Source organism: Ipomoea triloba, chromosome 14 (assembly GCF_003576645.1).
Source record: "Ipomoea triloba cultivar NCNSP0323 chromosome 14, ASM357664v1".
NCBI classification, from domain to species: Eukaryota; Viridiplantae; Streptophyta; class Magnoliopsida; order Solanales; family Convolvulaceae; genus Ipomoea; species Ipomoea triloba.
In genome coordinates this window covers 15828357-15854955 of record NC_044929.1, presented here as the reverse complement: position 1 = coordinate 15854955, position 26599 = coordinate 15828357, and the positions used below count along the sequence as shown (strand labels likewise).

At 36.5% G+C, this 26599-nt stretch overlaps 2 protein-coding genes across 2 annotated transcripts; one reads left to right on the top strand and one right to left on the bottom strand.

Moving 5' to 3' along the window:
- Window positions 1-6824: 6824 nt before the first annotated feature.
- On the top strand, window positions 6825-13779 carry LOC116005192 (signal peptide peptidase). Its single transcript, XM_031245449.1, has 12 exons — window positions 6825-6956; window positions 7337-7444; window positions 9620-9735; window positions 9878-10029; window positions 10130-10215; window positions 11441-11568; window positions 11966-12016; window positions 12292-12378; window positions 12475-12544; window positions 12798-12934; window positions 13065-13142; window positions 13498-13779. Exons 2-12 carry the CDS (start codon window positions 7405-7407, stop codon window positions 13570-13572), a joined length of 1020 nt encoding a protein of 339 aa, XP_031101309.1. The 5' UTR covers window positions 6825-6956; window positions 7337-7404; the 3' UTR covers window positions 13573-13779.
- A 518-nt stretch (window positions 13780-14297) lies between these two features.
- Window positions 14298-17835, bottom strand: LOC116003559 (hydroxyproline O-arabinosyltransferase 3-like). The gene is made up of 8 exons (XM_031243454.1): window positions 17213-17835; window positions 16716-16783; window positions 16431-16632; window positions 15969-16066; window positions 15806-15875; window positions 15599-15670; window positions 15323-15436; window positions 14298-14772 (listed from the first exon to the last, which is right to left on the bottom strand). The coding sequence occupies exons 1-8, from the start codon at window positions 17609-17611 to the stop codon at window positions 14710-14712; spliced, it is 1086 nt and encodes a 361-aa protein (XP_031099314.1). The 5' UTR covers window positions 17612-17835; the 3' UTR covers window positions 14298-14709.
- Window positions 17836-26599: the final 8764 nt, after the last annotated feature.

Below are 26599 nucleotides of genomic sequence, written 5' to 3'. Positions count from 1 at the left end.
TCATCAGCCTCAGTTTCTAACATCCTTGTGATCATAGCACCTGGTGTAATACATGCTGTTGTCTTCTCAAAAATTTCCCTCCATTCCCGTAGGATTTCTGGAACTGCCCTTGCTGCCCGCCTTGTTATTTCAATCTGTCCCATAAGAAGCCCAAGAGTTGCAGCAACATCAGCTGCAGTGATATGGATTGACTGTCCATTCTAGAGTTGTAAGGTGCAGCTCCTTGGATCAAAGTTTTCCACTAACCACAACCCTAATCTGCGTGGTAGGTTGGTGATGTTAAGGTCTAGTAGGTTGCCCATTCCCATCTCCCTTACACACTGTTGTTATGCAGGGTTAAGCCGGACTACATTCTTGGTTATTCTTGTTGGTAGGGACCTTATATGAAGCTCATCATCGTTGCTTTGTCCTGAGCCATCCTCCTCACTCTCATCCTCACTCTCTTGCTCCATATTATCATTTGGTTCTAGGCTTTGAATTGGCTCTGCCTGGTGTTGGTCAGCATGCTCCTGGGCAAGCTGCTGAGCTTGTTCTTCTGCCTGCCCGGGTGCAGAGTTTGTTCTGGGTTCCTTTGCTCTGGATGTCCCCCCCTGTTCAGTTGCTTTTCTTTTGTTGCCTACATGATATTTTTAATTTAAATTAGTAATCAAATCATTCACCAGTAGACATACTAAAACACACCATTATCACCAGTAGACATACTAAAACACACCATTATCACCAATGCCTAAATCCACTTAGTCACGCAGAATGCACTTAGTCAAATGTATAAAAATATACACCAGTAACAAAAAACACCAATTAAGTGAATCTATTACACCCAGTGCTCAGATTAAAACACACCATCTACCCAGCACACATAAAATGTGACTACTCTTGTAAAACTCATCAACATCTATAAAAAATCACACTATTATACGTACTAAAATGCACAACTGGACAGATTAGGACACACCATTACCTGCCTTCCATATTGAACGACAGTAAATCACATGGAAAGCACCAATATAAGTAAAAACACACTACTAATCGTATATAATGCACGAGTAGACATACTAAAACACACCATTCTCACCAATGCCTAAATCCACTTAGTCACGCAAAATGCACTTAGTCAAATATATAAAAATATACACCAGTCAACATTTTAAAAAGCACTAGTGCAATGCTCTAACACACCATTCCAACCCCCTCCACCACGATACACCAAATACACATATTATTGCGCAATACAATAGTATAATCTCAAATATGAACAAGATTTATCTCGATAATGCACAAACAACACTTTACATGGTGCCCTAGTCCTAAATGCAACAATAATTTGTGATTTTTTGCCCTATTTTTGAACTAAAATGATGTGGTTACACTGTGAGAGTATACCGTTGGTTTTCGTCATTGTTCTTTGTCTGCTGAAGTCGACTTGTACGTTTTCTTCCAAACCGGCGGTCGTTGTTTGTGATGGAGTCTTCTAACGTCGTCCGTTGTCCTTCTACGACATCCGGGGGTCGGTGCTCTGTGATCGGCGACTGCAGTTTTTCGCTTCGACAGGTTTCGCGGGGGAATGGAGAGCGTTGTGTGTTCAATGCGTTGGGATTGTGAATCGAAACAACGGAGTGGGGTTAGACAGTGCGGTTTGAATAATGTAAATTGTCCAATCTACCCCTCCTTCACGTTATTCTTGAACACAGCGCATTTTTATTTTGACAAATATGGAGCGTTGGATTAATTCATCTAGTGGTTGACATCAGGCCACACGGCCGCATGTAAGTGCAAGGCCGCACCAGATGCCTCCTATATATATATATATATATATATATATCATGCTTATGTAGGAAAAATATATATGCACCAGGAAAGTGTTATATTATATACATGATTATATGTACAACTGTGTGTAATATATATATATTGTGAAGAAGTTATATTATATATATATATGGTATATGTGCCGTTGATGGTTGTGGTATATGGTGAGGTGTGAATGTGAATGTGGTAAAACGAAGAGTCAAGACTCCCCGAGTGTCTTGTCTCTCAAGGATGGCGAATGGGAATCAAATTAGTGTGTTGGCATTTAAGAGGTTGAAAAGAAAGAGTTACGGGATTTGCTAAGGTTGGATGTCATTTGTAGGAAGGTTTGAAAGGTTGTGTTGGTTTTGATAAAAATAAATGGAAAGGCAGAGATCGGGGCTTTAGGTCTCTCTATGTGGTCTATCTTTGGATAGGCTTGCGAGCATGATGTGGAATAGACTAGGGAGTTCGTGGCACTCCACCAAGTGGCATCACACTTTGGACTCCCACATCCTCATTCGGTTGGGGCATTTCATCGAACACTTTGTCTACCACTCCTCTCGGATCTCGTCCTTTCGGACTAAGAGCGGAGATGTGGGTGAGTTAGACTCATGAGTGGCCGCTATCGCGCACACACTCACTTCCTTTGGGTTTGCTACCTAATGTGGCCACAAAAGGCACAAAGCTTGAAGAACATCATCCACACAAGATCATCATCCAACAATCAAGAAACTCACAATTCAACTAGCAATTATATCAAACATCCACATAGGTTAACTTTGGGGCCACCAATCCCCTTTCTAATCTACTCTAACATACTAAAGAAACAAGAAAAAGAAAGGAAATTTCAAAGAAACAAATATTAGATTAAGAATTGGAGAGAATAGTTACCACCCTCAAGGAGGGGATCTTTACACTTTGGTTCTTGAAATTCCAATCTCCTTCCTTGCCCTTATATCTGATCTAACCTAGAACAAAAGGAATTTTCCCCCAAGAGGGGAGAAAACCCTCTACAATTTCATATCTATTCTATTCTAAATTGCTTCCTCCCTTAGGTTTAGGGCAAAAGGGATTTATACAGGTGACAAAGGGGAACAAATTTCCCAAAATGGCCCTTGGCCCGACCACGCACGCTACCACGCGTGGTGGTGGGCGTGGGAAGCTACTGGAAAGTTTCCACGCCCAGCCACACGCGTGTGAGGCTGCGTGGGACAACACTGCATTGTGACTTCGTTTGTCTTTTGCTCTATTTTAGCCTCAAATCCCTCTCCAACCTGCAAATTACCTAAAATCTTTCCTAGAATTGATGTTTGAAGATTATAATCACATCTGAGCTAAAATGCATGCAATTGTTGTGATCGGATGGCAAAACGTTTCATTTCTAATCCATTTTAGACCCTTTTAAAGTACCATTCTTGGTGCTTATCAAATTTTCCACACTTAGACCTTGCTTGTCCTCAAGCAAGCATACATTACTAATCTCTAATCATGTAAGCACCAAGAATAGTTCTTTTCTTCATTGTTAATTGATCAAGTGATGTGTGGGTGTTCGGAGTTGAGTGGGTGAAATTCCCTACACTATCTACCAAGACCGCTAAACTCATGCCAACCAAATGTAAGAAATATGCTAAGGAAGTTAGGTCTCAGGAGACAGTTATAACATAAAAAATTTTATTCACACCTTTCAAGCATGCAAGTGTCAAAAAGGGTTTCACCTTGTATTTTCTAGGGGCCTCCAGCCAATCCGACTAGTGGGAACGATGTGCCTCCCTCAGCCAATTTCCAACCACACGCCAAAGCCCCTTTGCATAAAAATAAGTGAGGGTAGGGACATGGACCGCTCATCGCCATGGCTTGGGCGATCACTCTATTTTCTCACTTCCTAGGATAACGTCATCAGGCGACCCGACTTCACATGGAGCTCCATGCTTTTTCGAAGACAGTGCAATGGGTGCCTGAATCCTAGCGAAGCGGTTCACTTCCTCTCTATTTTCTCATCTTTCAGGATCTCTTCGGGGTAACCGACTTCACATGGATCTCCATGATTTTTCGAAGACGGTGCAATGGTTACCCCGTATCCAGACTAGATGGCTCACCTCGATTTTATCTCTAGGAATGGCCTTTTGCCTTTTTACTTTTCTCCATATCAACCCCTCATGCCTTTTTCTAGGGATTAAGTGATTTTTCACTCTAAGCTCACTTATAGGCTCACCTTTTGCCCCATGTCCTGCTAAGATTAGTTCAATTTCCGGGTTTCGCAATTCTTATCGTTCTAAAACTCAAAGAATTCACACTCCCACTTCGAGTGATCCTTGACTGAGGTCCAAACAAAATACAAGGTGAAGAACATGCAAACACACATAAAAATTTTTAATTTTGGGTCAAATTGTGCAAATTGGTGCAAAGTGTAATTTCCAAAGCATATTTAAAACATTCAATTTTGGCACAAGGTTAGGAATCCTCCTAGATAGTATTGGCAATGACACGCCCTCTAGTTCCTAAACCTTATCATTCAATCAATCAACTATTTCAAGAGACATACACCCTTTCCACACTTAGAAGTAAACATCGTCCTCGATGTTTCCATAAGGAACGGAGGAAAAAGGATATATGTTCAAAGGGTTCTACACACTCCCCTTTTCCACACTTAAAAGTGTGAACTGGGCCGAAACAATTCTAATAATCAGATCACATCCGACACAACAATATTTATGCAACTCTTCATGTGTGATTCAAGGAAATAAAGCAGTCAAATCAACAAGGCATCAAAAAGGGATAAAAGAAGTACTCACAATGTGCATCCCTATTAAAATTTTTGCAGTCTATGCTTGCCCTTCAAAACTTTGGTTAGAGTAAAGGTAAATAAATGAAGAATTGAAATTATACCTTTCAAGATTGGTTTTCTTGGATGGTGTGGAGTGGTCTTTTCTTCTCCTTATCTGTGGGTTACCTCCCATAAGCGCCACGTTTAACGTCTTTGGCTAGACGAAACGTGCAAAACAAGACATAACAGTAATATAACCAAAATATAAACAAAAGTAAAAAATAAAAAGATTGTCCACAATCATAGTTTCAGAATTATCCAACACAAATCATCATCATCATTTTTCTTTTCTTTTCTCAAGTGCTCCCTTCTCTTCACGTTCTCTTGATGTCTTTGATCTCCCTTGCAATCTCTTCCAATTTCTGCATCTGCTCTAAGTGCAGTTGATATTGAAAGTTCTGAAGTGATCTCCAATCGGTAACTGGGTTAAACCAACTAGGGATGTTGAAACTTGCAGGGTTGGAAGTTTGTTCCTCGGCTTGTGGTGGAGGTAATCTTTTAAAATCTAAACTAGGTATGAGTACTATATCTCAGAACTAGTTCTAAACATAATACACATACTGATCAGATTATAGCATTCGCTAAATTTAAATTTTCCATAATTTTCATATTAATGTTTTTAAAAGCTGAGAATCTTTAGAGTTTATCTCTTAAGCTATCATTATTAGAGATAAGAGGAGTATGACAAAATGGCTAGCGACTCCTCACGACTGTCGCGTTCACCAACGTGTCCCGGAGAAACTGCCTACATTCTCAGCTTTATCACCACCAGAAGTCAGTTTTCATTTTTGGGTAACAAAAGATCATCCGAATATCTCTCCATTTTAGCATATCTCTCTTTGTCTTTCCTCTGAAAAATCAATAACAACACCTCTTGATATTATCTGTTTCACCTATACCTAAACACAAAAGGGGGAGATTGTTAATAAACAAGGTTTTATCAAAAGAATACTTGAAAGATCTGTACTCCCATGTTGTTAAGATTTCATGACAAAATTGTGAACTTAGTTGTTTGAATGTCGAATTGCAAACCGAACTACCGTCGCTCTAGTTCTCCGCGTGTTGCAAAGTTAAACTGATTATTCAAGGCTTGTGGAACTTAGTCATTAAGTTCATTCCACAAGAATTCAACTAAGTGTGTCTAGAAGTCTAAATCACACACACTTCCACACGTTTATTCTCTTTAAAGACTGCTGATGGGAGTGCTTTCATCAACCAAAATAACTTCTAGACTTGACGAAGATGTAGCTTCCAATGGTGCTATGCCCTAGATGAAACTAACTATTACGAAAAGCAAGGTTGACAAAATATTATTGAAAGAGGAAGAAATGTATTTAATGAGAACTAACTTGTTCAACATTGTCATGTGAAGCGTTGATATTCCCTTGACAAATAACAAAGCATCAAGCAGAACCTTATAGAGAATTTCTTTGATCGTCTTGGGGGATATGTTGGAAGCAAAGACGACGAAAACATACTCCATTAGTCAACGATAAGGAGAAGTAACAGAAATACCAGCGAAAAATTGTTCACGATTAAAAGAGTATTTATAGTGCAATTTTAATATTATTATTTGCAGAAATAAGGATGCATGCTTCTTGTACAATTGTATTAAGGTTATGAAAATATTTATAGTGTAATTTCCATCAATATTATTATTTGGAGATTCTATAAAATAATAAGTAGCTAGAATTGTATTAAGGATAGAAAAAAATTTATACAATACAAAGATATTTCAATCATTTTTATACAAATTAAATTGAACTGCTATATTTGTTAGGTTTTTTTTAAAAAAATCCATAATTGAATACCAAAATGTCATTGTATTTAATGATATCTAAATTATTTTGTTTATAAAATGATAAAAAAATAGTTATGCCAAAATAATATTAGGACAAAAAGTGAATATTTTGATAAAAAAAAATTTAAAAAATTATTTACCATCTATAAATCTATAATAAAAGAATTAACTCTAAAAAAAAGTAGCGAATTATGCATAAATTGGGCTCAGCTTCTAAAAGCCCATAATCAGGGTCCACCCATGAAAGCTTGTATTAGTGTGATGACTCATGAAATCCACGTCAGACACATCCTCCAAAGATATTTTCCCAACGTGACATGGCAATATCTCATTGGCTACCGTGACGATCCCTACGTGTCTCTCTACGGTTTTGACTATTAACTGAAGCCGAATTAAATCTCTTGCTTTCACTGTTTTACTCTCTCTCTCTCTCTTAGTTAAACCCCGGAGGGCGTTCCAAATCTGTCTACGCTGTCGTTTCTCCGATCTGTACATCCAATTCTCCGGAGAGAGAAGACTCACGCGCATCACTTCTTTTAGGTGAAGCCTTTATTTTTAGGGATTTTCATTTCAAGAAGATTACTATTTGTTGTTGTTTTTTATTAATTCAATTTGTTTTTTTTTTCTTGAGTTACATTTCTGATTGAAGAAATTGTTGCCATTCTTTAATAATTCGATCCTGATTTGGTTATCACTATCTACGTAATGTGATTTTTTTTTTTTTTTTGAAAAAAAAGAAAAGATTGTCGTTGCGGACTTTCACTGTCTGGGTAAAGATTGCATATTTTCCACAATCGAATCATAAAACTATGGATAATGGATATTCATTTATCTAATTTTTCACTGATTTTATGGCATGGCGCTCTTCTACTTCAAAATTCTCATTTTAATTATGAAATGTAATGTTTGCTATGTGCTAGAGCTTCTTCCTAGACGGTGAAGCAGAAAAGGACAAGGGCAAGTGTGCGCGATCCTGAACATTGTAAGGATGAAGAATAACGAGCGTCTGGCAAATATACTTTTAACAGGTCTATTTCTCACTCAGAATGAGTTTGATTCTTGCAATTGTGCTTGTGGAAGAATTTGGATCAATTATTAAAATCTTTTGGCAGTTCTACCATCTTGCTACTAACAAATGGTTGAAAAATTAGCCTGCCTTGTTTTTAGGGTCTGATTTCTATTTTTGAGTAATTAACTATAGTGGTATAGCCAAACATAGTAAATTACCATTTATCTTTAAAATAATCCAAGATTCAAAAGTTAAAAAAATTTAAAAGATATACTCAATCAGAGGTTACATTAAGTAGCCAGTTATGTAATTTCTCAAGTGGCTACTCTGGCATCATGTTAGCCATGGATTCCACAGTTGGAGTTGCATACTTTCCTGCATGAATGGAACTATGGTCCTTGGAGTATGGAATCCGTCTCATAAATTGTAGGGAGTTGGTAAAGAAGGGATAGCTGATGGGAATTTGCCATATCCTCATGAAAACAACAAATTTGCTGATTGCTTGGCCAGTTTGGGCCACATCACTCTGAAAAGAAAAATGAATCCTAGAGCACCATATAGTTGGATGAATTACTAGAGCACCACAGATGGGCTTTAAGGGTGCAGTGATAGTTTTGAACTATGATGTGCCAAAATATTCTGGAGTTTTCCTTTGTCAAATCTGCCTTTTTCTTGAGCTTGTAATGTTGCATTGGGTAGAATGAGCTTTCTTTTGGATTTAGATCCCTATGCTAGACATTACCCCTTTTGTTTCTTTTCTAGTCTTTCATTTCTGGTCCTTCATGTCTCTGATTTTGACGGTCTCAACCTAAGTTCAAAACTGTCAAACCATCATTTCCATTTCCCAATGTTCACTTAGTTTCCCATCATTAGTCCCTCCATCACTCATATTGCAAAAGGCCAAAGGAGAGCCACACATATTGATGTGTCCCATCTAAGGGTGGAACATAAAAAACACCATACCCAATGGCCCATAGTCTCATCACATTGCCCAACATGTGTGGATACTGGATATTAGTTACTATGTAAAAATTACCATTCCTGTGATTGGTTCCTACAATTTTAAAAGTACCCAGTCAACGTCCTTATTGTGTATGAAGTTTTCCTTGTTAGTCCACTTTTGATGATGTTAGTGTCAAATACTAACAATGGGAAACTTTGGGAACAGATGGAATGTTGACTGAACAATGTTGAATATGAGGGGTAAGACCATCAAAGTCAGAAACATGAGGGACAAAAAATGGCAAAATCTCCTTTCTTTTGTATGAAAATGACAGTGACCATCATGAGAGATTGGAAGTTATTTCTTCATCTGTAAAATTTTAATTGGGCTTAGATAGAGAAAGTGCTACTTGTGTTTAGGGGCTTAGGGCTTGTAACCTATCAAGATCCTTACTTCTTAAGACCCAGTGCTCAAGGTGTTTGCTCAATGTTCTGTCAAAATTTGTCTAACATGGGTAAAATCACATATACCCTCTTATCTAAGGTGTTTTAAAAGTGTAAGTTTTCTTTTTCCCCATAGAAAAGCTAACAGCACTGGCCACCTTGCCATCAGTGTCCAGACAATGGAAAACAAAAGGAAACACATTAACACTATACTCACACTGACCACCCCACCCCGGTGACCCCCGGTCTCTATCATGAGAAGCAAGAAAAGTAGAGGTCTTAACAAGCTGACGGGCCTTAAAGTCAGGTGTCTAAAACATACATTTTTTTTGTCATTCAAATTCAAAATGTTTTCCCATTGGAGTGCCAAATTAGTGAAATGAGTATTTTAATAATTTTGAGTAATAATTCTATATTTGCTAAAAGCCTAAAATCTAGTTATCTTTAATTGCTTGTTGAGATCATCACAGCAAACAGTGTTGAGGAAATTAATATTTTAGAGTGAAGGGCAAGGCCTTTTGCTTTGCTTTAAAAATAATGAACAAGTGTATGCATATACAATTCTGGATTTTTTTTTCTCTCTTTTACAAAGAGGCCATGGAAGCTTGTAATAGTGAATGCATGTTCAGTCAATCAGGAAAAAATTTCCAAGATTAGGTAGTTGGAGCATTAGTTATTTTATAACTTTTAGGCCAGAATACCTGATGTCAACTTGACGGTATAATCATTATTTGTGATAATAATAGAAAGCTAGTTATGATCATTATGCTTTCACTGATAGTCATGTTGATTTCTGGATCTGTTTCAGGTTTAACTTTGGCTCCACTGGTGGTAAAGATAGATCCAAATCTGAATGTCATTTTGACAGCCTGCCTCACAGTTTATGTTGGATGCTACCGATCTGTTAAACCAACTCCACCTTCGGTATGTTTGGCTGGCCCCCATGTTGTGGCCTTTTTTTTTTTTTTTTTTTTTAAATAAAATTAATTAATTACTTTTTTAAAACTAGGATTTATGATAGCTTTATAAATGATGATGCCTAAACATTTGCTATTTTTATTTGTAGGAGACAATGTCTAATGAACATGCCATGCGATTTCCCTTAGTTGGAAGTGCAATGTTGTTGTCATTGTTCTTGCTTTTTAAGTTCCTGTCTAAAGACCTGGTTAATGCTGTCCTGACATGTTACTTCTTTGTACTCGGCATTGCAGCCCTTTCGTATGTTCTTTTAGTATGGATCAATTTTGCTAATGCTTAATAATTCATTTTATTGACATGAATGATATCAAACACAATTCTTGTCTTTTACACTCTGTAGAGCAACATTGTTACCTGCAATTAAGCGTTTCTTGCCAACAAAGTGGAATGAAGATCCCATAGTATGGCGTTTTCCATATGTTCGCTGTAAGATTCCTTGTGGTTAAGCTTATATTCTTTCTGAAAAGTTTAGCTGTCTTATAGACCTAGGATCTTGTATTCATCTTTGATGTCCAGGTAGTTTTCTTAATGGAACATATTTCATACAGCCTTACTGGCTGCTTATTTTAAACACCACTGCTGATTTATCCTGCCTTCTGTGGTAGCTTAACTACTTGTGAATTAGAACACTGTATATGCTAGTGTAGGCTGAAGCTAAGGGGTGTCACTTTTCTGGGGAATCTATTGTAACAATCACGCATTTGATACATATGCCAGCCTACAAAGTAATGCCAAAATTTCTTAGTTGCTGATTTGCAGGCATGTGAAGTCCAAAGCAACAAGCCTACTTCATATTTGATGTAGGCTTACATAATATTTCTTTGATATGTATATGAATGTACACATTTCTCTTTCTATAAGATGGTAAATATAATTCGAACTTTCCTCCTAATTTTATTTGTAAATCAGACATTTTCTTTATGATTTGTAGCTTTAAAGATATATCTTACTTGCAAACCTCATTGCAAGCTCTACAGTTTAATTTGGATATTGTGGTTTCCACTGACATCAAAGTAAATCACTTTTACTGACTTTCCACTTTAATAGTGCATAGAAGAGATTTGGAAAAGTTTGAGGGAAAAGAGTAGAGCAAATTCTAAATAGAACAAAGGAATTGTTGCTACAAATGAAGTCTAATGCCTCATTTGTGGTTATTGACATAGATTGGCTATAAAAGAGACACATGAAATATAGTTGTTAAATATGATATTGTTCTATTGAAGAGTGCTGTTTTTGGGGTTTTGTTTAAAGATTGTTAAGTTGGAGGGAGAGACGAGATATTGGAGCTTTCTGTGTGGTGATACTTTGCTTCTATAATCAAATGTGTTTCCAACTTTAGCTTGTACTTGTTTTATCTTCAGTGATGATCTAGCTCATGAATCATGAGTTCAATAGTTCAAAATTGTCAATGACAATTTTGATCCTGTCTTCATGAAATCATTATATATCAAACCCAACCTAGTTTGGTTCACACCCCCTGAAATGCTACTTCCATAAATTTCTTTTGATCTGTTTTGACATTATCAACATGATTTTATTTTAATTTTTTGTGCCTTTGAAGCTTTTAGATGTAGAGTTGACAGAGATCTCAGATTGTTGCTGACATTATGCAATATGATTTTATTTTTATTTTTTTGCTTTTCTTTTGCAGCTTTAGATGTAGAGTTGACGAGATCTCAGATTGTTGCTGCAATTCCTGGAACCATTTTCTGTGCATGGTATGCAAAGCAAAAGCATTGGCTAGCAAACAACATTTTGGGGCTTGCATTCTGCATCCAGGTTGGTGTGCATCTGAAGTGCCATTTGGTTGGTCTGTATACTTCATAGAGTATTATCTATGCATCCCCTGGAGTAGGGTGTTTTTGTAAATTACCTGATAAAAAAATATCTATTTCCTTTTTAGTTTTATGTATATCCGGCAATAAAGTAACTTTGCATGTTTGTCTGTACTCTAATATTCGGATGACCTCATGGTCGATCTAGTTGTCTATCTGAAGAAGTTTACATGTCTAGATGTCAATGGTGTGGATATATGATATTGATATCTTAGCTTTCAAAATGTGATTGTGGCACCCTTCAATGGATAAATAACACCTCTGCCATAGCCTTTTCTTTTCTGTCATTATATTTTTTGACTAGCTTATTTGATGTGTTTTCTTTTCTATTTTGTTTTCAGGGAATAGAAATGCTTTCACTTGGCTCATTTAAGACTGGTGCCATTCTTTTGGTGAGAATTAATCTTGAATTCTATCTTTAGGATCATGTAATTTTGAGTTGTACAGTTTTTTAAGGTGTCAGTTTTTACACTCCCCCCACCACCAGCAGCCACCCACACATTATATGTTTGTCATGACTCATCATGTGTCTTTTTCTGAGGGACATGTAACCTTTTCATTGAGTATTAAGTGAACTATCTGGTTCCATAATTGCTTTGCTTTATTTTGGATTCTAGTCTATGCAGTTGCGACTGACCTTATGTTTTGTCATGGTTCTTAATTACAGGCTGGACTTTTTATATATGATATTTTCTGGGTCTTTTTTACCCCTGTGATGGTTAGTGTTGCAAAGTCATTTGATGCTCCCATAAAGGTTTGTAATATTTATTTGTTTTTACCTACTTCTAGTTGATTATTGTGATGTGTTCAATACAAATGTGCTAACTGTTTGATGTTTCAAATTATGCAGCTTTTATTCCCAACAGCAGATTCTCAACGTCCATTTTCAATGCTCGGCCTTGGGGATATTGTAATACCTGGTATAACCTCCATTCTACTGTTGAAGCTTGAAGCTTTCATTCATCTATAATTTCTCATTTGTCAGATTGCAATAAAACCCATTCCATAAATTTTCGTAACCATTTTTACTAGTAGATAGTAGTCTCTGTGTCTAGTTTTGTCATTTTTATGCAGCAGATGAATATAGTTTTAGCTTTGTTTTGCAATGAGTTCATTTGCTGCAATAGTTTTGAGCCTATTTACAATTCTTTGTTCATTGCTCCTACTATGCAGGAATTTTTGTGGCATTGGCACTCCGATTTGATGTCTCTAGAGGGAAGCAGAGCCAGTACTTCACAAGCTCATTTGTCGGGTACACAGTCGGTTTGGGTCTGACCATCTTTGTCATGAACTGGTTCCAAGCTGCACAGGTGAGTGTTCGAAATGAGCCTTTACAGTTCCACATTCTCGTGTTAATAGACATGCAATAATGCTTCTAACCTTTTCTAACTTCTAAGTATCTAATTGGTTGACTTCCACTTTTATTCTTTTTTATTACAGCCAGCACTGTTATACATTGTTCCAGCTGTTATTGGATTTTTGGCTGTTCATTGCCTTTGGAACGGGGATGTTAAACCTGTATGTGTATATCCATCTTTTCTTTCTATATTACTTTCTATCATTTTGGTACCTCACTTCGCATTGAGGGTTTAGCTTGGTGATCGACTAAGCCCTTAACACTGCTGTTATTCCCATATTCAAATCCCATCTCCCCTATCTTTTGACACCTGCAGATAAACTGGAAAAGAAAAAGTACAAACTTTTGTGAACTTAATTCTCTCGCTCTCGACCCATACACTAACACGCACCTCTTTTTTATGGCGAAAGATTGTTATGGAAATTAGAAAGAGTGATTATGATGCATTTTGATTCTTCTTAAGTCTTGTTTGGTTACTTGAGCTCAAAACTGTTTTGGGTGGTTCTGTTTGTGCAGTTGCTGGAGTTTGATGAGTCGAAAAAAGTTGATGAAGAAGGCGAAGAAGCTATAGAAAACAAGAAAACAGAGTAAAATTAGGAGATACAGTAAAAGACCTTCTGACTCAATTACAAAGGGGAGTCGCTGAGGATATTTTGTTTGCTGAGGCCCAGATTGTTGTATTAGATTTTTTGTTTTAAACCAGTAAATATTTTCTGGCCTCTAATCATCCGTCTTAACTAAGATTTTTCAAGCATCATTTTAATTATTGTTTAGCAGTAATGGCCCCTTTTTGGATAATCCTTAATTACTCCCCTGCTTATAATTTATGATTTACCTGCTAGAATGAGGATCAGGACACCAGTATAGAAAATTAGTAGATAGAAAATTATAGAAAATATTTTTTATTTTTTATTTAATTTAATTTTTTTGGTTGGGGTGTGTAAAGCTTATTATTCGTCGAATAATTATAGTTAAATGAATAGAAATAAGAACTCTTTGTAGAAATGCAATTGAGCTTTCAAAATGTAAAAAAGCTTCAAGTAGCCTTTTGGATTGGTGAATGCTGATTTCCATAATTTATTATATTAATATATAAATTTGTTAATATCTTTCCAATTAAAATTTTAAAAATAAAATAAAACAAACTTGAGCTAATTCGGAATGCTCCTGCCTCCTTTCTTCCATTCCTAGTTGGATTCGGAATAAGCAAATGAATCCATATCGTGACACAAAAACTGATTTAGAATTTAGTTTTGAAATTTCAGTCATCAAATGTAAAACAAAAAATTTACTTCATAGTTAGTTGGACATCAAAATGAAACCTTGGCAAACTTCCGTAAAATTAGGTATTATGTTGCGAAAGCAATACAAAATTGAAGAGCTGTGGCGGCTATGATCACTAATGACATCAAAACTGCTATTTGATTACAATAAAATCAAATTCTAACATCAACAAGCAGATCTCTACACAAAAAAAAAAAGGATGTGCTTTTGGTATTGGAACTAGTACTAGGATGTATTCTTTTTTTTTTTTTTTTAATAAAAAAGAAAAAGGCAAGTGAAATGTGTAAAACGAAGATGATACGAAAAACCAATATATTTTTCATAGATTTCTGTTAACTTGATGTACCACCCACCCTTCCACACTCTCACAGACAGACCAATGAATGCCTGAAGACTTAACCAGCCGGCGTGGCGAACGGTTCTCACAGTTAGAGGAGACATTCTTTAGTCACTATCCCATCCAGGAATATTTGAAGTTGCTTCATTCACCATCTTCACTAGCCTCACCTGCAACATCACGCATGTTTGTTTAACAGTGCTCTTGAGACAATGCCTCCTTTTCTTGTTTCCAAGTGGGGGTGTGTGCATGTTTCAAACATCGCTGGACTTCAAACAATGCTGCAGCATTCACTGATCTCCCAACTCCCAAGTACCCATCATAATGCCATACCCTCATGTCAAGAGGAGTTCAGTATATATCTAGGTAGGTGTGATATAATTCGAGCTTTAAACTCAAATGTATAGGAGGATTCTATTATTTAGGCTCCAACTTCATATTTTTAATGCTTTCTTTCTAACAGAAATATTCTGAGAGAGAGAGAGAGCATATCCACTACCACTGCCGCTATGCTTTTACAACAGATAAAGCTAAAGGACATCATCCACATTTATTTATTTTTTATTGGGTGAGGGTGATATGGCAATGCAAGTTAGTTAATTTTTTAAGTGTCAATAAAATGTACTGGATTTCAATTATGCAGCTTTCGGGTTAATTTTGTTAAGTTCCATGGTTCTCTAAACATATTCTGGGTGTGAACTGGAAGAAGGGTTTACATACCACGCTTTCAGGAACCCCTGGAGGAGGCAAAGGGTGGTTCCTTGGTATAGGACCTTGAAGATAAGATCTTTTATCAAACCTCCATTCTCCAATCTTTCCATACGTCAATTTTCCCTGTTAAATCATCGCCACGAGTAAAATGACCCAGGTGAGGAAAACTGTAAGAAGGACGTGTATATTTATTTCATCAAGCTAAGTGAAAGCAAGCTGAACAGATGATGGAACTAAAAAGTAAATTAGGTAGTATCATAATGAGGATGATCAAAACTCTGTGACCTTCATATTGTAATCACAACCATATGTATAGTGAATGATGAATTTTTTGCCGACTTCAAGGTCCCAGGGAGGCTGAAATATATATATATATCAATCTTTTGTCAGTAAGCAAATAATAGAGGGGGCTGAAATATATATTTATCTTTTTTCAGTAAGCAAATGATTGAGGATAACAATAAAAGGAAAATGTTGTTATTCTTCAAAAACCTGTAGCATGAAGTCTTTACGGAGAGTATGCCTCACGCCATGCAAGGCAGATGCCACCGCATAGCCATACCTGAAGAACAGATATATTACAGGCAAATAAAAAAGCTGCCAGGATAAGTTGGCATTTAATAGTGGAAAAAACCCGAGTATGAATATAGCGCACATTTCTAGAACCCAACCAAACGCCTTGTCAGTTTCAGTATCATCTTTCATCCTCAAAGAAATATTCATCCATGTTGGAGCAATTTTCTCCAGAGTTGACTGCAGCAATCCGAGAGGCCAGCAGATTATGGAAGGAAATAACATAAATTTGGAACAAATGACTACGATAACAATGCACATAATAATGAGTCATAAAATGTATTTCATAGTCTACGAAATCAGTAAAGCCACAGCCTGAAGATCAGAGGTTCATAAAATGGTGAATTAGCTTTGCCTGCATAATATTCGGATTAAAATTATTGCTCTTGCAAGAGTCAGCTCCTTCCCTTGCAAGTCTGCACTGGGGATGTTTATCTTTTTTGTAATCTTCTGAGCATTTAGTAAATCACTGCATATAGTAATTTTAGATACCATGTTGTGGCCTTCACATATTATTCCATGCTCTTTTGATGAGTAGCCTTACCTTCTTGATTATTGCTGGAGAATTTCCAATAGGATCAACATTAGTTATAGGGCCCTTCTCCAATGGATAATATTTTCTTATGATTTTCTCATTCTCCGCAGGTTTGATGTAGAAAAAGGGGAATGCAGCCGGCTGCCCTCCAACAGCCAAATTCGGCAGAGGATTCACAAATATGTGATCAGGTTCTGCCATTAGAATGTATCTGCATCAGTCAGCATGTACTACCATTAAGATCAAGCATGTGAGATAAAAATAATTTTGCAGTTCCGAGCACAAGTGACATACTCTTCCTCAATCACAGCTTTCTCCAGCCACTGAACAAAAGCCCAAGGTCGGTTCAGGACAATGTAACCCTGCACAAAACATTCAATTGTGTAAACAAACCTAAGGGAAGTATTGCTTCTTAGAGCAAGAAAAGAATTCAAACTTAAAGATGTCTTCAAGTAAATAGGAAGCCAGAACCAACTGGTACTTAAGAAGAAACCAAACACATATATTTCTTCACTCAAAACTTACAGGTGTTTGAGATGCCAAAACTCAATAGTGTTGACCATGCAACATTATTGTTGGGATAGTGATTAGTGAACAAATAGTTTTTATTTTTAAAGAAAACTCAATAGTGTTGACCATGACACATACAAGAATATTTATAATGAATCCAGCATAGCATAATTTACTAGCAGTATAGTCATTTAAAAAAAAAAAAAAAAAAAAAAAAGAACAATGTAAGCACTTAAAGAGTAGTTGTATTATTCATAAAGTAGAAGTGATTAAATTCTCACCCGATCGAGGCCCTCGGGAAGCGGATCGACGACGAAAGTAGGGATCTCTTCCATGAGGTTATCGGGGCGGCCCGAATGCAATACGCGGGTGAAACCGCCCATATCTGATCCAGGCGACTCCTTCATCTTCTTGTACCAATAATACATGATCCGGCATTGCCACTTGCTGTAGGGAGCATCGGTGGCCGTGAGAGCGACGTGGAATTTCGGATTATCGCCGAGCCTCCATCCGGAAAAAGACAAGTCAGAAGCACCGGCTGCAGCGCCGGCGGCACCTCGCTGGTGGATGAGGAGCGTCACTAAATTGTAAGTGGCGAAGAAGAATCCCAGTGAAATAAGTACCAGCAGAAATGGCGACACTGCTCGACCGCCGGCGTTCTTCCTCCCTCCGCCAATCATACCGATATACAATATCTTACAGATGATGTGGTGGGAGCAAAGAAAGTGACAGCGAGCTGTAACAACCAAGAGAAGAGAAGAGAAGAGAAGAGAGAGATCTGTTGGAATTTGCAGACAATACTTTGATTAGATTGGAAAGGCAACTCCCAGTTTTTGGAGGTTTACACGTTTCTTCTAAATATCCAATCTCTATGTTCCCAAGACATTAACAAACATTTCGTTCAATCAATGTTTTTATGCCATTTCAAAAATGGAAGATAATGTGATTCTCGTAAATGTCATCAAAAAATTACAAGGGAAAAAGGGCAAAGCAGACACTCAACTATATATATATATATATATATATATATATATATATATATATATATATATATATCCTAATCATGTAAGAACCACTCCTCAGGTGAGAACTTGTGCCAAAATGCTCCCAGGTGAAAGATGAGGTTAGATCTGAGCCGTTGATCAAATTTAGATCAACGGCTCAAATCAATGATTTTTTTTTAAAGATATTGTTTAGGATACAATTAAATATTTGAACTCAAGTTTTCAAAATAAATAAATAAATATTTGACATATCATATTTTGTTAATTTTTAATTTTTTTTTTTTGAAAGCAATTTTTAATTTGTTAAAATATTATTATAAATGCATTTTATTTTATTTTTCTATTTTTAATTTTTAATTTCAATATAGTGCTAGACAATTTTGACATACGAATAACCAACTATTGGACTCAGATGCACCAACATGATAAATTGATGTGTTTAATTGTAATTTTTTAAAATTTAATTGTCTAATTACTTTTTTTTTTAAATAAAGTTCAAAATTTTATTTAACTATATTTTCAAAGATTTTTCTTTTGTTGAGAATATATAGTTCCTTTAATTAAATCATGCTCATATCATTTATGACATGTTTGGTTGGATGTAGTTTGAGGGAATTGCAATTCAGTGAATTCCCAAACTAAAATGATGAATTGCAATTCATGGGGTACCCCCCATGAATTGCAATTCGGTGGAGAGGAGGGGCAATTTGTTGGTGTAAAGACAATTTTGCCCCTCCTCTCATACCCTTTGTCTTTTTTTTTTAATTTGAAATAATAATAATAATAATAATAATTATTATTATTATTATTACTATTATTTTGAAATAATAATAATTATTATTATTTTTTTTTTTGAATGAATTATTATTATTATTATTACTACTACTACTACTACTAGTACTACAACTACTACTATTACTACTACTACTACTACTATTACTATAACATCTACCACAACATAAAGACATTTTAGTCATTTTGTCACTTCTTACTTTTTTTTCTTTTTTTTGATAATAATCTCTCGAGACTAATTCATTGAATCATAAGCGGAAACGTTTACAAGAAAGATTAAAGGAATGGACAAACATTCCTTACATTTAGACATAGAAACAAATTTCCTAACAATGTTATCGAAAACTTGAATCGCAGACTGTTTCACAAATTTGAAGCTGAAATCGACAGGAGCACTTCAAACTTCTTTACTGTCAATAGTAATTTGGTCAAACATAACGAAGGCATACTCTAGTTCAAAAGTCGTTGACACCACTCGAGTATCAATCTTCATTCTTTTGTGGTTCACATACGCCATGACCAATTATCGTTCTACGCCAGAAAACGAGAGGGAATAAACTCGCAAAAGAAGCGAGAGGGAATAAACTTTTTAAAGATGCGAGAAGCAACAAATTCGATAAATAAACGAAAGGTATAATAGCAACAAAACTTACTAATAAAATACAACACTGCTTTGAATCAAGAAAAAAACCACTCCTTCCTACTTCACCTTTTGCAAAACCCAAAACCTTCTTTTCCTTATTCAGTGGTGATGTACTTCTTGACAGATCCGAAGCTGGGGAAGAGGAAGAACGCCGAAAGGGAAGGAAAAGGAGCGGCGATTGTAACCCCTCGGTTATTCCGGCCAAGTTAGGGTTCGAAATTTTTTTTTTGGCTATGACATTTATGAGGAGATCTTTCGGTACTTCAAAAGGATTTTTTTTTAGACTAAGTTATTAATAAGCTGCGATTTACGTACCGGTCACGAACCGAAAATTTTAAGGATTTACTTACAGTTCAAATTTTCCTAGAAAATGGATTATTAAGTACAATACGATTAAGCCTGAACTTCTTACTTAGTTCAAGAGAAATTTAAATGGACTGTAAGAGTGAAATTGTTACGGACCTTCGTACCTAAATTTCGCGGGAGACCGAAAAATTCCCGATTTTAGTGGTTAATGACGGGATTATTTTTAGAATAATTTTGGTGTTAAAATTTTCCCGAATTAAGTTATAATCCTCCGCACCTTTATCTGATTTAATCCCAAACTGGCAAATAAATTCTACTCTTCAAGATCTACCATGGGGAGTTGACAAGTGACACACTTATTACCACATGGTAATTAATTAATGGGTTTGTCATAAGAAGTATGGGATGATCATACTTGTGCCTTAAGCTTCAAGCTAACTTCCCATCACTCCCATTCTCTCTCCCATTTTCGAAATTTGAAGGAAAAAGAAGAGGAAGAAAATCTTATTCTTCTACATTGTGATCCAAGAACTCCCTAGCTTTCTCTTCAACTCAAGTGCTCAATAATAGGTAAAAACTTTGGATTTGTTCGGTTAATATGACTAGAATCCTTCTTAGAACTTAAGTTTAAACTAAGGATTTATGAAAATGTTGTTATTATGGTGATTTTGTTTAGGACCTTTGGTGAAAGGGTTGAAGGAGAAGATCACCACCTTTCTACGGTTTTGAAAAGATCTAGTTGGGAGGTAAGGAATCCCTTAAGTTGGTTTAGTCACTTGAAGGTGATCAAATGCTAGGAAATTATGTGACTAGGAATTTTATGTGAAAATTTATGTGTTAAGTTTATGGATCTACAAGTTGGCTCAAAAGACTACATCTTGATTTTTGATAATTTTTGTAAACATGTTCATAGTTAACTTATGCATGTATATGTTGGTTTACGTTCATTGAGGCTTATACTTGTGAAAATAGTGGAAAAACGGGGCGTTACAACCCAGTTTTTGCTGCCCGAAGTTGGCTGAATCAGATGGACGCAGTCTTGGACGCGCGTCCACCGCACGTCCATTGGCGCCCAGGATTTCGGCGTCGCGGCCGAGAGGCCGGACGCCACCACGGACGCGCGTTTGCTGCGCGTCCGCAGATGTTCGAGACTACGGCGTCACGGCCGAAAGGCCGGACGCAACCACGGCCGCTGCGGGTAACCGCGAGCCCGCGCGACGCGGAGCCGTTTTCGACTGAACTTTTCCCCGATGTTTTTGCTCCTGAATGTTATGATGCTTGGAAGGCCTACGGGCAACGGAGTCAATTTTTTTTTTGAAAGCTCAAATATTATTTTGTACATTATGTTCATTAATTTGGGAAAAATTGTGTTTTTAAGAAACAAGTGTGACCCTTGCTACTTGGAATTTCATGGTGAAAAGTCATTAACAACTATGTGTATTTTGGAGATATATTTGGATAAGAATGATCGTTTGAGTCATCACGTGAATATACTAATTAAACCCAAAGACAAAAAGAATGTTTTGAAAACCTTAGTTTCTGGATAATGTTGTTGAGATGTTAACTTTGCGGGAGGCCTGCAGGAGCCGTGGCCCGAAAGTTATTGAAATGTTTGACTTCTTGGGAGGCTTGCGAGCCGGGGCCCGGAAGTTAATGAGATGTTTGACTTTACGGGAGGTCTGCGGGAGCCGTGGCCCGAAAGTTATTGAAATGTTTGACTTCTTGGGAGGCTTGCGAGCCGGGGCCCGGAAGTTAATGAGATGTTTGACTTTACGGGAGGCCTGCGGGAGCCGTGGCCCGAAAGTTATTGAAATGTTTGACTTCATGGGAGGCTTGCGAGCCGGGGCCCGGAAGTTATTGAGACGTTTGACTTTGCGGGAGGCTTATCAGCCGGGGCCCCAAAGTTATTGAGATGTTGACCTGCGGGAGGCATGAGTGCCGCGGCCCAAGGTGCTTGAAAATATTCCAAGTATGCCTTACACTTATCCAGGTGGAAACTAAGTAAAATTTTACTAACTATGAAAATCTAGTTACTCCGTAACTAGATTGAAGAATAAAATGTCACGAGTTCTGAACAGTATAGTGTGTGTGTTGTTGAACTCACTATTTTGAGTTAAATGATGAAATTCTCGGAAATGAAAGCGTTATATGCTGATATCACTCATATACTATGCTATACTTTCTTTTGTTGATAATCTGATTGCAGGTAGATTGCAACTGATGGGTAAAGTTTACAGTTTCTGAGTATTATGTTGTTTTTGAAACCTTTGTTTACTTTCGAGTGACAATGGATTTCCTTACTTAGCCGTCGTGCTAACTACACTTCATTGTGTCCGTTATCAGATGGAATCTAGTGTGGGCTCATGCAGCCCAGCGGACTCCGATCCATCGGAGTTTGAGTTCCCCGTTCTAGATTACGATGATTGCATGCAGTTTTTGTCTGATGATGATGACTTGTACGCCCCCGGCTACGCTCCAGATCCTCCAGTGCTGACTTGTACTCCCGACCCTGTGCCCACTTCTGTCTCACTGGCGGTACCGGTTTGGTCACCAGTCCCTGTTGAACCGTTGTGCCCTCTAGACATTATTCAGGCTAGCTATGGGTTCTACCCCATAGAGGTTTTACCCGATAGTGATCCTCTCGAGTTTGTTGTTCGCTATCCTTACCCGTGGGACCCGAGTCCCCCGGAGTATCATGACGAGTGGATGATGTATATCAATACCTACAACTTTCTGGACCACATCACCCGGTTCGAGGGTGAGTGGCATTTCGTTTGGGGCACCTACACTGGCCCGGTGTACCACTCGTTAGACTAGGTAGTGTCTAGGGTGGGGAGTCAAGTCTGATCTCTTTTTGTGTATATATATCTTTTGTAGCCATGCTAGTGCTAAGATGGCTAATGAGGTCGGGGCTAATTCAAACTCTCTTGGTGGGATGTAACTAAACTTCGGTACTTGTTAGTGGCTAGTTTAGCTACTCTTTTGTTGATGCCATGAATATATATATCGAGTTATGATGGTCATGATGATATAGTACAGTTTCCTTGTCTTTAGCCTGTGCATCTAGAATGAATCTTATCTGTATGTGATTGGGTTTAGTCTAGGTGTGGCGGTAACTACTCCGATTGTTCGGTACAGCTGAGTCGCAGTGTTACAACGATAGCCAAAGAACACGGTGGTGACAGTGCGAGATCGTAGGTGTGGTGGACGGCGATGGGGGAAGCGAAAATGGAGAGGAGAGGCAGAAAGAAAAGAGCAAAAGAAGACGATAATCGTGAAGAGGAGAAAACGCCGCCTCCGCTTAAGTGGAAGCGGCGGCTGCTGGGCCAAGGAGAAGAAGAAGCGAAGAGTTTAGAGAGAAGGAGGAGCCTTCTAGGGTTTAATTGGAAGGTTACAACATTACTCATCGTCACTTCTTACTTTTCAATTCCCTGTAGTCTTATTTCTGCATAGCAAACACTGTAATTTCAATTCCTACTTTATTCATTGAATTGCAATTCCATTGAAATACAATTCTTTTCCACCCTAATTCCCTCTTCCCAACCAAACGCCCTGTTAGGGTTTGATATAATTTGAACCAAACGTCACCTTAAAAAAAAAACAAACTAGACATTTAATATTATCTTGTTGTAAATCCTAAGATACCATTTACCTAATGTTTTCAAATTTTCATTTTTTACATTCATTTTTTTAAATTTAAAAATTTGTCTGGACTATAACATTATAAGATTAGTCACATATTCAAAAGATTGAATAATTCTTTACATTTGATAGTTTTATATATGTTCAATTTGAGCAACATATATATACTTTTTACAATGAGTTGAGTTTAGGGAGTCATAAAGTGCCAAATACATCATTACACTCTAAATATGATCATGACAATACAATGGACCATGGCACAACTACGTGAACTATGATCTAAAAATATCATTGTTTTCTTTTAAGTAAAAAGTAATGGAAGCACCCGTTGTTACTAATCTCATATTTATGATGTGCTCACAATAAAATAAAATTGAATAACATGTCTTATATATTAAGTGTATATTGTCAAATGAAACTATAGTTATATCAAAATGATACTTTAGTTATGTTGTAATGAAATTACAATGTATATAAAATGAAACTGAATAACAAGTTTCACATATTTGAGTGTATATATTGTCCAATAAAATCGTAATTGAATTAGAATAATACTTTAGTGGTGTTGCAACAAAAATACAATGTGTATAAAATAAAATTCAATAACATGTCTCACATATTGAGTGTATAATGTCAAATAGAACTATAGTTAAATAAAAATGATACTTTAGTTGTGATGCAATAAAACTACAGTGCATATAAAATGAAACTGAATATGTCATAAAAAATTAATTGACCAAAATAATTGAACGAGTGCCATTTTTTTTCATTAAAAGAAACAACACAGTTTTGAACCATGGTACATAGTAAAATTTGACTCAAACAAGAGCTTGGACTTGGGTTGCGCCGCCTTTGCCAATAGTCGTTCTTATTGACTTTTCAAGTATTGGGTTCTTGAATTTTAGGCTTTTTCATTTGGCCTACTGCCATTTCTATCAATTATTATTACATGGACCATGGATCACACATCTACGTAGACCATAATTAAAAAGTAGAGTTAATTACCATTTTGGTCCATCGAATATGGTGAAAGTACCAAATTGGTCATCGACTTTCATTTTTGGCTAATTAAGTCCTCTAGTATTGTTTTTTTGTCCGATTTGGTCCTTCGTCTATTGGGGTGTTAAGTGGTCGTCTACTTTGAGAGCATAATAGTCATTTCAGTCTCCCCAGCAATTCCCACCGTTTGTTAGTTATATATGCTATCTTCCTGGTTTCTTCCCACCGCATTTTCCATCGCGAACCCTAATTGCATCTTCCCTGCAACAAATTACTCACCCATTTCGTGCAATTCTTCGTATTCAAACAGCGATAGGGAGTTATCATGCAATTTGTGCTGAATACCAATAGTGAGTGGAGTCCGAATTCATCAAGAAGTTGTTCAACGTCGATTCCCATTTGTCAGTGTAGCCAATCATTGCAGTTCCGAACGTTGTGGACGAACGACAATTCGGGCAGGAGGTTTTGCGTTTGTACGAAGGATATGTTAGGGTTAGTAAAGTACATCTCTCTTGTAATTATTTGATTTTTTGTTTGTTTGTTTTGATTATGAAGAAGTTTTGGTTTAGGGGAATGAGTTTTGATGGGTGTGGATTCGTAAGATGGTACGACCCACCAATGTGTTCAAGATCAAAGTCAATAATCCCTAGATTGTTACGGAGGTTAAATCGGAATGACGGAGAAATTAAAAAGGCTGCAAATGAAATTAAGAGCTACTGCTACTAAGGATAAGAAGTCTAAATTGAATTGTTCATGTAGAGTTGTGGTGGTTTGGTTTATGTTGTCAATCCTGGTTGTGATTTTCAATTATTTCAATTGTACATGTGTTGCAGTGTAGAAGTGGTGAAAGGCTCTCTATTCCTTAGGCAATTTCTGAAAAGAGCTAAAAATGTTCTGCAATAGTGTTTGTAATGACAAATTATGTAATGGTGTTTGCTTGTTTAATGAAATGGTGTTTGCTTTTATTCATTTGATAGATTATATGCAAATAGCTGACAGGGAAAACAAATTCATTCACAAATAAACAAAGTAAATAAAACATTCTTGATTATCAAATTACCACCAACTTTTGGCAATTAGTTTAGTTTGTTTTCCACAAAATTACAACATTTGGTACCAAAAAAAAAAAAAAAACCAAAAATCATTGTCCACAACTAAAGAACTGTCAATCTAACTCAATTGTAGTGGACTTGTCATTTTTGAACTTCATAATGTTGGAAGACCTTGTCATGTACTTCATTGCCACCTTAGTACTTGACTTAGTGAGTCCAAGTCACTTTTGTTCCTTTGATTTGTGCTTTTTTTTTTTTGACATTATCTCAGAAGCATTCACCCTGACTCTCCCTTCTAAGATACTATTATCCATTTCCTACTGCTGTGTTGTGTTATCCATTTCCTCAAATTGTAATTGACATAAAAATTACAAAAATTGTAAGTAGGCTCAACTGGCAATTCCTGAACATGAAATACCTGATGGTCTGATCTCGATTTGACTAGTCTCAACTGGCAGGTTCTGAACATTGGTTAGCCAATTTCCAATAATATTGTCTCCAATATTGAGTAATGGATCAACTACACAGTAATAAATGAACCAATTAGTAAAATATAATGGAAGTTTAATTACATATTTCCTAGTAAAATGAAAGTATGTAATTACCTCTAACTAAATGAAACCCTATATTTGGAATTCCTTGGAATGGACAGTCAAATAGTGTATGTAGCTCATAATTTGGAATTTTTTCAAATGGTTGAGTATTTACTGGAATTTCTTCTGCCACAACCTCTCTCTAGTAGCATAGTTCAATAAAGTGCATTATTAATCTCTAACTGAAATTATAAATTAATAATGAGATAATTATATTACCTGGCCTGCATCTACATTGTGATTTGGTTGAGGATTAAGAAACACTTATTCTGCATTTGCATTCCCATTTGGTTGAGTATTAACTTCAATCTGTTTTGCCACAGCCTCTCTGTAGTACCAAAATGAATACAATTAATTATATATATCTAACTGAAATTATAAAATAATCGTCAATTAATTAAATTACCTGGCCTATATTTGTATTTTTTGCTTTCTGAAGACACCTTATGATATTATGGCCTTTTTGTTTGCATTTTGAATAGTAAAGATTGTCAATCTTTCTAGACATATGAGATTCATCCCTTTTTGATTCATTAGTTGATTTCTTACTAAGCTTCATCAGCTGCTTATTTTTCAAACACTTCTAATTTTTTTTGCTATGACTAAACATAACAATCCTGATCAATTACTAGCTTGA

Bases quoted from the DNA above. Each gene is read 5' to 3' on its own strand.
- LOC116003559 (XM_031243454.1), bottom strand. From the start codon at position 17,611: ATGATTGGCGGAGGGAGGAAGAACGCCGGCGGTCGAGCAGTGTCGCCA. The intron at 16,784-17,212 runs GTGAGAATTTAA...TGTTTTGTGCAG, and splicing joins TTCCCGAGGGCCTCGATCGG to GGTTACATTGTCCTGAACCG. The intron at 16,067-16,430 runs GTAAGGCTACTC...GGATTGCTGCAG, and splicing joins CTCCAGCAATAATCAAGAAG to TCAACTCTGGAGAAAATTGC.
- LOC116005192 (XM_031245449.1), top strand. From the start codon at position 7,405: ATGAAGAATAACGAGCGTCTGGCAAATATACTTTTAACAG. The intron at 10,030-10,129 runs GTATGTTCTTTT...TACACTCTGTAG, and splicing joins CTCGGCATTGCAGCCCTTTC to AGCAACATTGTTACCTGCAA. The intron at 12,017-12,291 runs GTGAGAATTAAT...TCTTAATTACAG, and splicing joins AGACTGGTGCCATTCTTTTG to GCTGGACTTTTTATATATGA.